General features: G+C 35.7%; 1 protein-coding gene across 4 annotated transcripts in view; it reads right to left on the bottom strand.

Moving 5' to 3' along the window:
• LOC115482732 overlaps positions 1 to 13,771 on the bottom strand; it is a 32,029-nt gene continuing 18,258 nt past the window's right edge. The window contains exons 2-10 of one of the 4 annotated variants that reach the window (XM_030223712.1): positions 3,754 to 3,860; positions 3,561 to 3,672; positions 3,101 to 3,491; positions 2,817 to 3,031; positions 2,595 to 2,753; positions 1,562 to 1,926; positions 1,289 to 1,477; positions 519 to 1,210; positions 1 to 246 (exon numbers count right to left, since the gene is read on the bottom strand). In XM_030223712.1, coding sequence (XP_030079572.1) covers positions 91 to 246; positions 519 to 1,210; positions 1,289 to 1,477; positions 1,562 to 1,926; positions 2,595 to 2,753; positions 2,817 to 3,031; positions 3,101 to 3,491; positions 3,561 to 3,672; positions 3,754 to 3,860 — 2,386 coding nt within the window. In that variant the 3' untranslated portion in view covers positions 1 to 90. Of the gene's footprint in view, positions 247 to 518; positions 1,478 to 1,561; positions 1,927 to 2,594; positions 2,754 to 2,816; positions 3,032 to 3,100; positions 3,492 to 3,560; positions 3,673 to 3,753; positions 3,861 to 5,245; positions 5,357 to 13,771 lie in introns of those variants that run through there. The other 3 variants (XM_030223713.1, XM_030223711.1, XM_030223714.1) reach the window with 3 other exon arrangements.

Genomic DNA, 13,771 nt, shown 5'->3' with positions numbered 1-13,771 from the left:
AAGTATTAAAAATTTAGCTTAGATTTGTCACGTGCTGCAGAACTGAAACACAGGTACGATTGATTTTTCCATTTCTTTATGTTCTTCTTTTTAGCTGCGCTCTCTGTTATTATACGCGCGCACCTTGGCCACGGTGCACTCAAGCGCCGCTTGGATGTCATTGAACACGGGCACACCCTGCCGCTTGGCCAGATCAATTAGATACGAGCGACCGCGATTGTAGTCCTTGATGGCGGCCACAGTTAACTATAAAGAACCCAATTGGAATCACAATTAGAAATTTTATGGCAAAGAAAGTTTCACAATTAATGAAAAATCCAATTTGAATTAAATTAGAAATTTTAGTTAGACTCTAAAAATATGTGAGAAATTATTGATATATATGCAAATATTTAATATTGTGAGAATTTAAAAATAAACAATTTTATACCATTTTTTCTCAGAACTCATATACTAGCTTCTAACTAACCCAATTAGATTTTCCCATAAGCCCAATCTAACTTTCCCATCTCGCTCACCTTTTCACCGCCCAACACACAGTCCTCGGGCAACATTTGCACGGCGAGCACCACGTTGTACATGAGTCCAATGCAGTGGGCAGCCAGAGTCATGGGCGCCAGCGATCGCGTCTCGTTGGTGATGACAAAGAGCAGCACACGACTGGAGTCCAAGAGAGCGGGATTGTAGAGACTCTGGCGCATTGCCATGGGCGGCAGCGACCAGCTCAGTGATTCCTCGGCCACGGTTAGCTCCTCCTGTTCCTCCAGCTGCAGCTGGTTGCCACGACACTTTCGTCGCGTGCGCACAAAGGAGTGCTGCTGCTGCTGTTGCTGATCCTGGGCGGCAGCCACTTGCGGCGTTGTCGACGTCGTTTGCTCTGGCTGCTGCGTGGCCAGTTGCTGAATGCTCTCGTGCAGCGCGGGCGTATGGAAGCTAACGTTCTTGGACTGCAGATAGGGAGCGGCCAGCTGCTGGCGCCACTTGGTGCGCAGCACACAGCTGCCGCCCAAATAGACATCGCGCAGATCCAGGCCAGAGCAGCAGAGGGCATCGCCAGCGCTGGCTATCGAGCTGCTGCTGGAGAAGACCGAGTCATTGGAATCGCTTTCCTCTTCCTCCGGGGCGGGCTGATGGCTGCTGCTGCTGCAGCTGCTGTTGGCGTTGTTGCTGTTGTTGTTGGTGTTGCTGACAGCCATAAACGGTTTGGTTTCTATCGTTTTGGTTGTGATTATTTCAGTTGTCTCTATCGATTCCACATTCAGCATTATGTGTGGCTGCAATTTTTTACCTATGGACGCGCCGCCCAGCGGCTGCGGCGACGAGGTGCCGCTATCCCGACTGCGGCTCAGCTGCTCGAACAGGCTCTGCCGCTCCAGATCGTGGCCAATGCCGCTGCTGCTATTCGACGGGACGCTGGCATTGCTTGACGTGCGCGATATATTCTTGCTGGCAGCATAATAGATGTCCACATCAGGAGCTGCAGTTGGCAAACAAAAAACGAAAGAAACGTTAGTTCAGCTGTCTCGATAGAGTGATTCAGCTATTCAGCTATTCAGCTCACCGTTGGTAAAGTAGACCTGCGGCGGCGGCACATTCGTGCCCTTGATGGGCGAAATGCAGCCGCTCTCGTGTATCTCCTGCTGCAGCACTGAGAGGTAAGCGGAGATCACACAGAACAGATCGAAATCGATCAGCTCCTGGCAGCTTCTCTGAGGCGGCTCCTCTTCCAGTTGCTGCTCGCCCGCCTTTGTACTTTGCGTTTGTAATAGTTTCAGTGATTCGCGTTGATTGATTATTATCTTATTCAGATTATCTAAATTAACTAAACTCTGAGCATAGCCTAAAAATAAGAGAGCACGTTTACACTGTTCCACAGTGAGTAGTTCGCTTTGGGGATTGACGCGATCGAAGGCGCCGCGTACGGTACTGCAAAGATAGAAGAGATGTAGTTTTATTAGATATGAGATTTATTATGATAATATTCATATATTTTATTTTTATATAAGGAATCGCATTAAGAATGCCTATTAAAGTAACTTCCTCTAATTTCAAGAGAGAGTTCAGTTTAACGAAGCTCAGTTTACGGAACAACGAACGGATTCTATTTGTCATTAGTCATTAGTCATTAGTCATTAGTCATTAGTCATTAGTCATTAGTCATAAGTCATTAGTCATTAGTCATTAGTCATTAGTCATTAGTCATTAGTCATTAGTCATTAGTCATTAGTCATTAGTCATTAGTCATTAGTCATTAGTCATTAGTCATTAGTCATTAGTCATTAGTCATTAGTCATTAGTCATTAGTCATTAGTCATTAGTCATTAGTCATTAGTCATTAGTCATTAGTCATTAGTCATTAGTCATTAGTCATTAGTCATTAGTCATTAGTCATTAGTCATTAGTCATTAGTCATTAGTCATTAGTCATTAGTCATTAGTCATTAGTCATTAGTCATTAGTCATTAGTCATTAGTCATTAGTCATCTCTGTATCTCTGTATCTCTTATCTCTTATCTCCCACCTCTCATCTCACATCTCCCATCTCCCTTCTCCCATCTCTCATCTCTCATCTCTTATCTCTCTCTCAATACTCACTCTAATATAGAAGATATTTTGGACGGTGGATCTCTGATGCCAGATAAGATATCCTTGGTGCGCTGCAGGCCAGACGGTATGTTATCCAACACTGGCAGACCGCGACGGGAGACCAGCTCCTTAAGTATCATTTGATTGCGACTTAAATCGAGGTATTCTCTATAAAAAGAAATCGAAATAAGTAAATAGAATTCAAGGATAGTTTGACTCGAGTTAACATACTGATGCGAAATAGGCTCATGCAGGATATTCTGATTTGGTTTATAGGGATGCAAAACCAACACCAGCTGCTTGCAGTTTTGACCCGCTATGTGTGCCGCCTCGATGGCACCAGCAGATGCGCGTGTTTCCGAATCCATAACAAAGAATAATACGCGTGCCTTTTCCTTGGCTCGATGCTCCAATTCAATGAGATCGGGCGTCCAATCGGATACTTGCTGCAGCGTTGGATAATCGAATTGTTAATATAGAAATTTCTACAGATATCTCAATTTTGTTATACGTACAGGATTATAGAATGAAATGCCCAGCTCTTTTAGTGCGGGTATAGCTACATCGGCTCGCCATGTGGTTGGGTTGCAGGAGCCGCCGAGGAAGACTTCGACTGGCTCATTGCTGGCGTTCTTCTTCTTCTTGGTGTCGTCGACGCTGCTAAATGATTTTGTACTGCGCAGCTCCGTGGCATAATTCTCAGATTTCTTGTTGTAATGCTTAGAGGCAGGTGTTGTAGTTGTTGTTGTTGTTGTCGCTGCATTGGCTGCGGCTTGCCCAGACGTTTGCGTTTTATTGGAGCTATTCGCTGCTTGGGCAGCATCGTCCTGCTGCTGCAGTAGAGAGCTGGAGAGTTGTTGGTATCTAACATCAGTGAAGTTCGATGCGTTCGATAAGTTTGAGGCGCTAAATGATGTCAAACAAATTTTACTCTTATTTTCAGTTCACACAAATCGATTCGATGGAGGAACTCACCGAAAACGTTTCAGATCCGCGGCCAGCACACAAAATTGTCCGAATGTCAAGCCGTTCGTCTGCCCCCGACCCTTGCGGGCCACCTTCTTGGCCGTTTGCAGCATTTCGCTGACTGTTCAAGGAAAATTCCCATTAGTTTTCATCATTTTCATAATTTTCATAATTTTCATAATTTTTCATAATTTTTACTTACTTTGCTTTTGGCTCGGATGAAAGCTTAGCTCGTGGAAGAGCTCCTGTGTCCGCTCATCGGGCACCACATTGCAGCGCGCCTTCGCTCTCCAGGCATTCAGAATTTCTCTGTAAATATTATGAATAATGAAAAAACAGTTATTAAATAAGTCATCTACATGTTTGTTAAAGCAATTAACAATCGTCTGTTGTTTATTTAGCCTAAATGCAACTTTTCATCATATATTTAATTAGTCATTTATTTATTATTTTTTATTGACCAATCGCCTTTCTTTGCGATTTTCAAATATAGTATAGTACTGTTGTTGGGCTGATATAATGGTAAGGCTTTGTTTGTAGCTCTCCTATCTCATTTCTCATCTGTCACGTTATATCATCTTTCATCTGTCATCTGTCATTTCCTATTTCATTTCTCATTTATCATGACTCGTCACCTATCGTCTCTTATCTCTCCCTTCGTATCTCTTGTGTGTTATTTCTTATCCTTATATCTCATCTGTCATCTCTTTTCACTTATTTTTAATTTCTCTTCTCTTTATTCTCCTTTCTTCCTTTTTCTCTCATTTATCGTCTATCTATTATCTATTATCTATTATCTATTATCTATTATCTATTATATATTATATATTATATATTATCTATTATCTATTATCTATTATCTATTATCTATTATCTATTATCTATTATCTATTATCTATTATCTATTATCTATTATCTATTATCTATTATCTATTATCTATTATCTATTATCTATTATCTATTATCTATTATCTATTATCTATTATCTATTATCTATTATCTATTATCTATTATCTATCATCTATCATCTATCATCTATCATCTATTATCTATTATCTATTATCTATTATCTATCCTCTAGCATCTAGCATCTAGCATCTCTCTTCACCCTTGTCTTATATCATCTCTCATTTCTTCTTATTATCATCCTCATTTGAACCTCTCTCTGCAATTCTCATAACTTAAAATTAGGCTTTCAGACTATAATTTGTATAGCTGTCTAATAATATTGACTTTTTAAACATTTTAACACTTCTTCTATTTCTAATAAAATTTGTTAATAAATATTCCCAATTAATTACTCAATAAAACTTTAAATTAATCAAGCAGGAACGCCATAAGCAAACAAAGCCAACTACCTGTCTTAACAAATGCTTTACGACACTTTCCTTTTTTATAAATGGCAATGAACTAAGCGAAGGACACGCAATAGTATGACAAACTGCAACAACAACAACAACAACTTTTGTAAACAAAATTAAGAAAAGCAAAAAAATTATTTTTTATAGGAAAAAATAACAACAAAAAATGGTTAGCTTTAAATGTTTCTCAATTGGAATCGGATGCGAGGCACGTTCCATGTTTTGAGAACACCAAAACGAGTCATGTTCAGCATTTAAGTGCCAAAAACGAGAACTTTGCCATAAATTAGCGAGACAACAAAAAAAAAATGACGTGAGAAAATTGTGCTTTACGCTATTTGTGTTGTGGCAGCTGCTGTGGCAGCCTCCGGCAGCATGGCAATTGCAGCGTCTGCTTCCGTATTTCCTTTTGCCACCAATTGGCAGCTAGTCAGCGGCGACAACAACGACAACAACAACAGCGGCAATCGCGATGCATACAATGGCAATTGCATCATTTGTGCAGCGAGCTGAGTTCAAGAAATAATTTGTTTATTGCAAATATTGCGCATACGACGCGTGTGCCACAACAAGAGAACAAAAAAGAGAAAAAGCAGAAAATTATCATATATGCCATGTGCATAAATATATATATATATATATATATATATATATATATACATATATATATGTATATATGTCTATAGAGCTGATATTGTTTGCGCTTATAGGCAACTCAAACTGGGCAAATGATATTTCGCGACGCAGTTACTTGATTTCCATTTCATTTTGAAATATTTTTTACACACACACACATACACAGTGTGTACAATATATTTTGTTTAATAATACATTTTGTTTTCGTTAAATGGAAAACGCAAAAATGATATCATGCACAATTTAAGTTGTAAAAACAAATTTCGTAAACAACAACAAAAATATAAAAAAAAAAAATGAATTTGTTAATTTTTTCTTTGTTGCTAAAATTGTAATTTTCGAAATACATTTAAGAAACCCTATTGACACATTAGCACAATTAAATTACATTTTGTAACTAAATTTAAATGTAATTTTATTTTAATTAATTTAATTAATTTAATATCAAAAATATTTTAAAGCACACTTGAAATATTTTAAAATACTTTTTTATTTAGGTCTTTTTGAGCTGAGCTACGTTAGGCAACTAAATCTAATTTGGAATTTAATAATACTCAATTTGTTTGTGTTTTAGTCCCACTTTGGGCATTTTAACACTCTTATCAGCTGTCAATTGAGAGCAGCTCGGGAAGCTGACGTCAAGTTTTGTGTATTTGTTTTATATTTTTTTCAATGTCGACCATGGCAAATTTATACACAAACAAATTAATAGCTAATTAAGCAGCTACATACGTATGGGAGCTTTTATAGAAAATTTATAGGCGCCAGCTGATAAACAGTATAGGCAAATAAATTTCAAATGCAAGTACATTTGTCAGGAAGTTTTTTCCAGCTGTTGAGGCTTGGGCTGAGGTCTAGAGTCGAAATAATATTAAAGAAACCTATTTAAAAATATTTTTTTAATTTACTTGAAATACAATAAAAAATAAAAAAAAATTATAATATATATTGATATAAAAAATTACTAATTATATTATTTTATTTTTCAATTTAGTTAATATATAAAATAAAATAATACTCAAAAATATTAAAATTTGCAAAAAATTCTTTTGTTTTTGACCTATTTTTTATCAATTTTATTTTACATTTATTTATTTACTTTTATTGATTTTGAGTCTGATAATGTATTATAAAATTGTTTGCCAATTTTATGGCTACTTCAATCCATAATCTAGCTAATTTAGTGTACCCATAAAAAAAAGTATATAGATAATAATCACAATTGGGTGCAACGTTTCGATGAGGAAATTTAAAAATAAGAGATTCGCTCATTCATATAGAAATATTTATACCTTAGGCTTAAATGATTTCATTTTATTTAATGAGTTCATGTTTTTAATTGCTTGTTGATAATATTCTTTGTTATATATAATAAATAAATCTACTCAATACAGAATTTATTTTTAATCATTAAATAATTGCTAATTATAAAATGTTTTTCAGTTTTTCTTTTGAATACTTTAGTAAAAAGTATAAACACACTTAAGAAATTTAATTGTAATCGAAATAATAAACTAATATATATTATTAATAATTATTAAAAATATATATATATATATTTATTTTATATGAAATAAATAAAAGTCTAACACCTGGGCATGAGCATTTAGAGTGACTTATATAATAGGCTTAAAACTTGATCTGTGTTTATTTACATACACATTTAGTAGAGCTTAATTAATATATGTTTTAGAATAGTCTGCTACGAATTGTGGACATGTTGCGTAGCTAATATGAATTATATATACCCATTTACCTGATCTCTTTGTTTGGGCATACAAATCGCACTAAATATCACGCCCAATTAGCAAATATGTTGCGACTGTTTTTTGAGTTGTTTTTTTTTTAACATTTTTTTTGCTACAGAGGCGTCAGCTTAGTGGGGTGACAACATTTTTTATGGCCTAAACAAACTAGTCTGGTTGTTTGCTGCTGCCCACACGCGCAGCGAGAAAACAATTTAATCATAGACTATGCTCAAAATTTGGTCAGAAAAATAAAAACAGCTGAGAGCTAGAGGGAGATGGAGAGCGAGAGCATTGTGAATGCAAATGGGGATTATGTCATTGCCAAGAAACTGAAAGCCAATAGACCAAAAGGCAGCGGCGGCGACAAGTGCAGGCTGTGGTCAAAACTTGTCTACAGACAGAGGGAGAAAGAGAGCAAGAGAGCGTGAAAGAGATGGCTAGCGAAATGCCAATTACATGACTGCATCAACAGCATCAGCCACAGCAGCCGCAACAGCACCCCAGACATATGTGTACAAGAAGATGGCACGCCCACACATGCACAAAGGCGTAGGCAGGTGGCGAGGGGTGGTTAAACGGCTCTTGGCAACGCTCAAGTGTTGGCCACACTAAATTTGGCAAATTAATGAGTTGGGCCAGCTCTATTTTTGGGGCGCATTTGGCCCGTCTCGATCTCCATTCCGATCTCGTTTTCGTTTGCCGCGTGGGCGTCGTTGTTTTTTTTTTTTTTGGGCTGCAGGTTGCGCCATCAACTTATTTGGTATTTCTCTATCTGTGTGTGTGTGCGTTTTTTTTATGGCAAACAGACATAACAAATTTTATGTTTTGTTTACACATAAGTCAGAGAAATACACGAAATACACGCATTGTTCAGATGTTGAAAGATTTCCGGGCACAGCGCTCCTCACTCAATGAGGAAGTGCAATCGCAGTGGAGTTACTTCGAATTGTGCATATAAAAACAGATGCTGACTCTTCATGTTATGCTCTGTGTTTGTTGTTATTAATGGGGTATGATAAGCTACTATATAGACACATTTTGTAGTAGTTCCATAGTGTTAAAAATACTTTTTCGGGTTTTATTTCTGTGTATTACAAGTAAACCTTTTTCATGCTTTATAAATTGCTAATTTCCATATACCCTGTCAACTTAATACCCTATGTATTTATGTGCAAGATTATCACTCATGCATTCGTCTAAGAAGATTATTCTTTTATATATATATATATATATATATATATATAAATACATTTTTTTTTAATGCTTTAACAATTTTTAATACCCTGTATTCTATAATTACGCCATGCTGCTTAGTGGTTTTAAGGTTTCTCATTAAGTTGTTTATATATTTATTTATATTGCATGCATACAGAAAACATTTTTCGTAATACCCCGTATTTGACCACTTTGAAAGGGTATATCGGCTACCACAATACTGCAACCCAACTCGTATATAATCACATAGAGCTTTCAATATGAAATATTTCTAGATACTTCCAACACTATTTACCTGTTATACCCTGTACTTTCGTTAGTATGCCGGCTACCGTGATTCACAACTGCGTGATGAAATTCTGTTAACAGTTCTAAGAACTTGACATGATGAGCCAATTGCCGGGCCTCCATTGAGGACGGTAAACAAGTTTTCTTAACTTCTTCTACAGTTTTGTTTCTGTTTATGCCTTTTTTTTTGTTTTTTCTGATTGGGCTTTTAACTAAGGCCTTGCATTCATAAACAATCTACAGTGGGACAGAAATGTTTATAGCCGCGTAATAAATTATAAATGAGAGCGAAACACAGAAACTGAGCTAGTGAGATAAATGTTTGTAAAATACGATTTGTAAACAAGAATTTGGATAAGAGGCAAGCGGAAATAGATGAAAATTAAAAGAAATAATTCGTAATGATAAGACACAAAACTATGCTAAAATATATAAAGTATTTTTGGTCATAAATATATGAGTAACGGAGCTCTACGTGGTTTAGATAGCGTGTCCCATATATGAATCAGTTAAGTCAATCTATAAGGCAGTCGAGGCCTATAGCTGGCTGATAACAAATCAGAAGAAATGCAATCTTTTTTTTGCTTTTTCTTTTTTGATTGTAAAACTCAAAAGACGTCATATATCGCAATTAAATACTTTACAATGCCATATTTAATAGCAGCCTGACATATGTCTGATGATCTGTTCATTTAATGGTATTTTTATGGGGGCGTGACAACAGTTAGATCTCCCATCATTTACATGTTCATAAAGACGATTAGTTAGCTTGTATCGTTCACCCGACATCTATAAACGATTTAAGATCTAATCGTGATTCTAAACAAATTTGAACAATTCATTAAAATTCCCGATTCACATCAAGTATTTTTCCACTTGAAAAGTTGTTCACATTCAATTTAATATAGTGATAAATTAGTTTGTGATAATCTGGATAGTAAGCTTGAAAAAGAAACAAGCTCTCATTATCATATAAAATTTAAATGATAAGCACTTATCCGGCTAGGATCATCTTATTATTCTATTCGTTCTATTTAGCCTTTCGTAATATATAAATAAAACCGTATCAGTCTTATATTGGATAAAACTATTAGTTACACATTTCAATTACATATACATATCCGCGCTTATCCGAGCCTGCAATTACACTTGGTTATTTCATAATAAACGCCATTAGGTATTTAAACTTTAATTTGTGCCGTCAGAGGCGTTTATCCGGCATGATTTAACAGCTGTTAAATGCATTAGAATGATAGGCAAATCCTCAAGTATTAATCAAAGCCTCAATTCGAGATGCTGAATGGATTAGCTGTAAAATAGCAACACTTATAGCTTATCCGCACAGTACATTAGCGGCGGATAAGCGCCATTTAGCATAAATTGGATCACTCATAATGCTTAAAGCATATGAACACATCCGCAAATGATAAGAATTGAAATGGATAAAAAATCTGTTACTGCAAATGCAATTTTCCTGTTGGCCTGGGGCCAAATCAACTGACGATTCAGTCGTGCAAAGCCTTTTAAATACAAATAAACAAATTTAATATTAAGAAAAAACATGAAGAATATATAGAAAATAATGAAACTGCATAAATGATTTCATTGACCCACGCGCGACTGCCTTACAAATGAGTAATAAACAATTTCCGAATGCAATTAAGCAAGAGACAAATGTACATTGAACTTTAGATGACGCTGATGAGCCAGCGCATGATCAAGATGATTATCATCATCATGATGACGATGCTGATGATGTCTGATGTTGCATGTCATACCAAAGAGACAACTCGACAGACAGATAGAACCCGCATGTGCGTCTGGCGAGGTGCAGAGCGCAAAAACTATATAAACAATAGGCGCCTAAACAAATCACAGAGCACACATTTAAATTTAACAGCTTGTAAATTAAATCACAAAGCACACACTCATTCACACACACACAGACAAGCGTGCGGTTAGAGAGCAAAATATTTGCATACAAATCTGCAAAACAACATGCCGCTACACATGTCAAATAGCGCTGAGCTTTGGTCTGCCTTATGTAGATGAAGATTAATCAGCGGACAGCTATGTCAGTTAGTAGCTAAAGGCAAGATGATCGCACTTATGATACCCTGTACTTATATGAATTTCAACATTTTTTTGATAGCTTTCAAATGCAGTTGAGCTTTTTATTTAGTAAAAATTTGTAAAAGTTCAACAAGAAAAAAGATTAAATATCTTTTTTTAAAAATTTTCTTTAAACAATTTTAAGGCAATTTCAAAGTATTTTAATAGTATAAGAATCTATAGCAAAAAAATTATAAAAAATAATCATTTGGAGAAAATATTTAAAGATCGTTGGGACTTCAAAAAATAGATTTTTGAAAACCTCAGCTCTTTTCAATATTATAGAAATATATATTTTATGATGTATAGTTTCCTGTTTTCTTAATACCCGTACAAACGTTAATTAATATTAAGATTTAAATATATTAGTTTAAAATCTAAGCTAATACAGCTTCCGTGATTTGCAGACAAAGACAAAGAATAATATACTGTAATTATGTGTTAAGTACAGGGTACAAGAACACAGCCGTCGAGTATAGCGAAAAAAAATATATTTATGTATATTGAACAAGAGGTGTGTTAGATTTGTTTGCACAACACTCGTGGCGCCCGGGCCGCTCAGCTACAGGTAGTCAGCCGCCCGCTAGCTGGCCCACAGTTTACCCCCGCCAGGTTGCAGCTGCTCAGCAGCGCTGACGACTCGTTTCAATAAACGACCAACACACGCACAAATACTCTCACACACACATGCACAGTCTCACAGCCGTACGCTTTCAAAGCAATAATCGATGATGAGGTCATAACTAATAATAAAAATGACGCCGCTCTGAGAGCACACATCGCGAGCAAAGCACATGGCAAAAGCCGTAAGAGCAAAGAGCACCAATGAGCGGAGCAGGAAATAGCGTAAAAGAACTTTGCAACCAAGCGCTCCCTCTCTCTCTCACACTCTGTGATACTCAATGGAAGAGAGAGCGCAATGGAAGCGCTCTGTCTCTCGGAGAGCAACAGCTGTTTTTGGTGGGCCCGATTTTTGAGGCCAAACAAAGATTTTAATTGCAATTTTTATTCAATTTATTTTTTTTAGCACCTTTACTTAAGACCGCCTCATATTTATATTTATTCAATAAATGTCGCAACTTAAAAGTTATCACATCATAGCTGATATGTGCGTGTGACGTCATGTCACGTTGCTCTTTGAACTTTCGACTACTTATCGCATATCTTTCATACACATATCCCGCAGAGCTGGCGGCCTACTTCACTACTGTCACTTCACTCTGTCAATAAATCAAAGCCCTAATACCCTAATGGGAACTAACGAGAAATGTTAGCTCGACATATGGAAAGGAATGTAGGTGTCGCTAATCAATCGCTCTGATTGGCTGCATGTACGTGTGCCTCTGGAATTTTATCTAGCGTCCAATGGTTTGGCCATATTCAAAAATATACAGTTATGAATGCGACTTAGATAAAGTAAGACCAATTCTAATAAGCTATTTTGAAAATGTTTTTTCAGCATACCGTTAATTATTGGGAATTAGAGACAAAATGTAAGACAAGCTTTGAATGACTAAATAAATTTTTATTTTTTTTTGGTGATTTTAGTTCGTATTTGTAGAAGTTAAATTAAATTAAAATATTAATATTTAAATATATTTGTTTTTAATATTTAAATATTAAAAAATGTATTAATAATATCTATATTCCAAAAAATATACAAATTTTGAATAAAACTACAATAAAAACATTCTATTCAAAACTTATATATATATATATATATATATATATATATATATATAGATTATTTTATAAACAAGAAAAATTATGAACTCCAAAAAATCGCTGATCTCATCTAAACTTCAAAGGCAAAGTCAACAAATTTCGTTAGCTATGTCATAACAAAGGCATCTTTTTCTATAAGATCTTAACTTTCTCAAAAAAAAAAACGGCTTGTATTATTAACTTTTTTCACTTCATATATCTTATCTGCAAAGTGTTATGGGCATGTCAGAATACAGTAAATATCTAAACATTTTATGATAAGCGCCAATCGCCTAATCGAGCCAACTTTAAATAAGTTAACAAACGAAAGCCTACCCCAAGTAAAAGGCATATCTGCTTAATTGCTTGTTTATTTATAACGCTGCTTTAATGCGAACTTGAGTCGCCCCCAGCCCCAACTTGCCCCTCAGCCTCGACTCATTTACTATAAACGTCTGGCTAGATATCTATTTATAGACAATCGCAAACATGATTCCAACCAACTTGGGGGTATTGCTTTCCCCCATTTTTTGAAGAGAGGATAGATGGCTTTTGTGGTTATTGACACAGAGATGACTATCAGTTTCGAGCAACAGCATGATGACCACAATGATGATGCCAATGATCATTGTTTAGATTGAGTTTCTGTTTAGCTATGTTTAAACCATTGCGCGGCATTGGTCGTTGTCCTCTAACCTTTGTTTTGGCTTTAATTTAAAAGTGACATCAACATTTATTTTTAAGTTACATACATTTTTGCCTCCTCTTCATATACGTATTTATATATATATATATATATATATATATATATATATAGATATATATTTCTTCTCTTATTCCTTGCCCATTTCTGTATTTATTTGTGTGCCAAAAAATTGTAGCGCAGCGCATGATATCACTTATGGCTCGTAATTTGTTTTGGTTTTGATTCTCTGTTTTCTTTTTTGGTTAAAGGTTTTTATATTTGCTTAGAGCTCCATCAAGGTGGCATAGTAGACTTCTTCTTTCCTTTTTTGTTGCTCAGCTATTTGTCAATCACAACTACAATTGATTGTAGCCGTAATCTAATCTAAACAATATAACTCAAGAATTGGTAAAAAAAAAGTGTTGAGCTTTTTATGTCAGCTGCTCGTACCGTCGGAAAGTAGTTTTTTTT

The sequence above is a fragment of the Drosophila hydei genome, unplaced genomic scaffold (assembly GCF_003285905.1).
Source record: "Drosophila hydei strain 15085-1641.00,03,60 unplaced genomic scaffold, DhydRS2 tig00000265-arrow-arrow-pilon, whole genome shotgun sequence".
Classification (NCBI taxonomy): domain Eukaryota; kingdom Metazoa; phylum Arthropoda; class Insecta; order Diptera; family Drosophilidae; genus Drosophila; species Drosophila hydei.
This window is presented reverse-complemented; position numbering and strand designations above follow the sequence as displayed.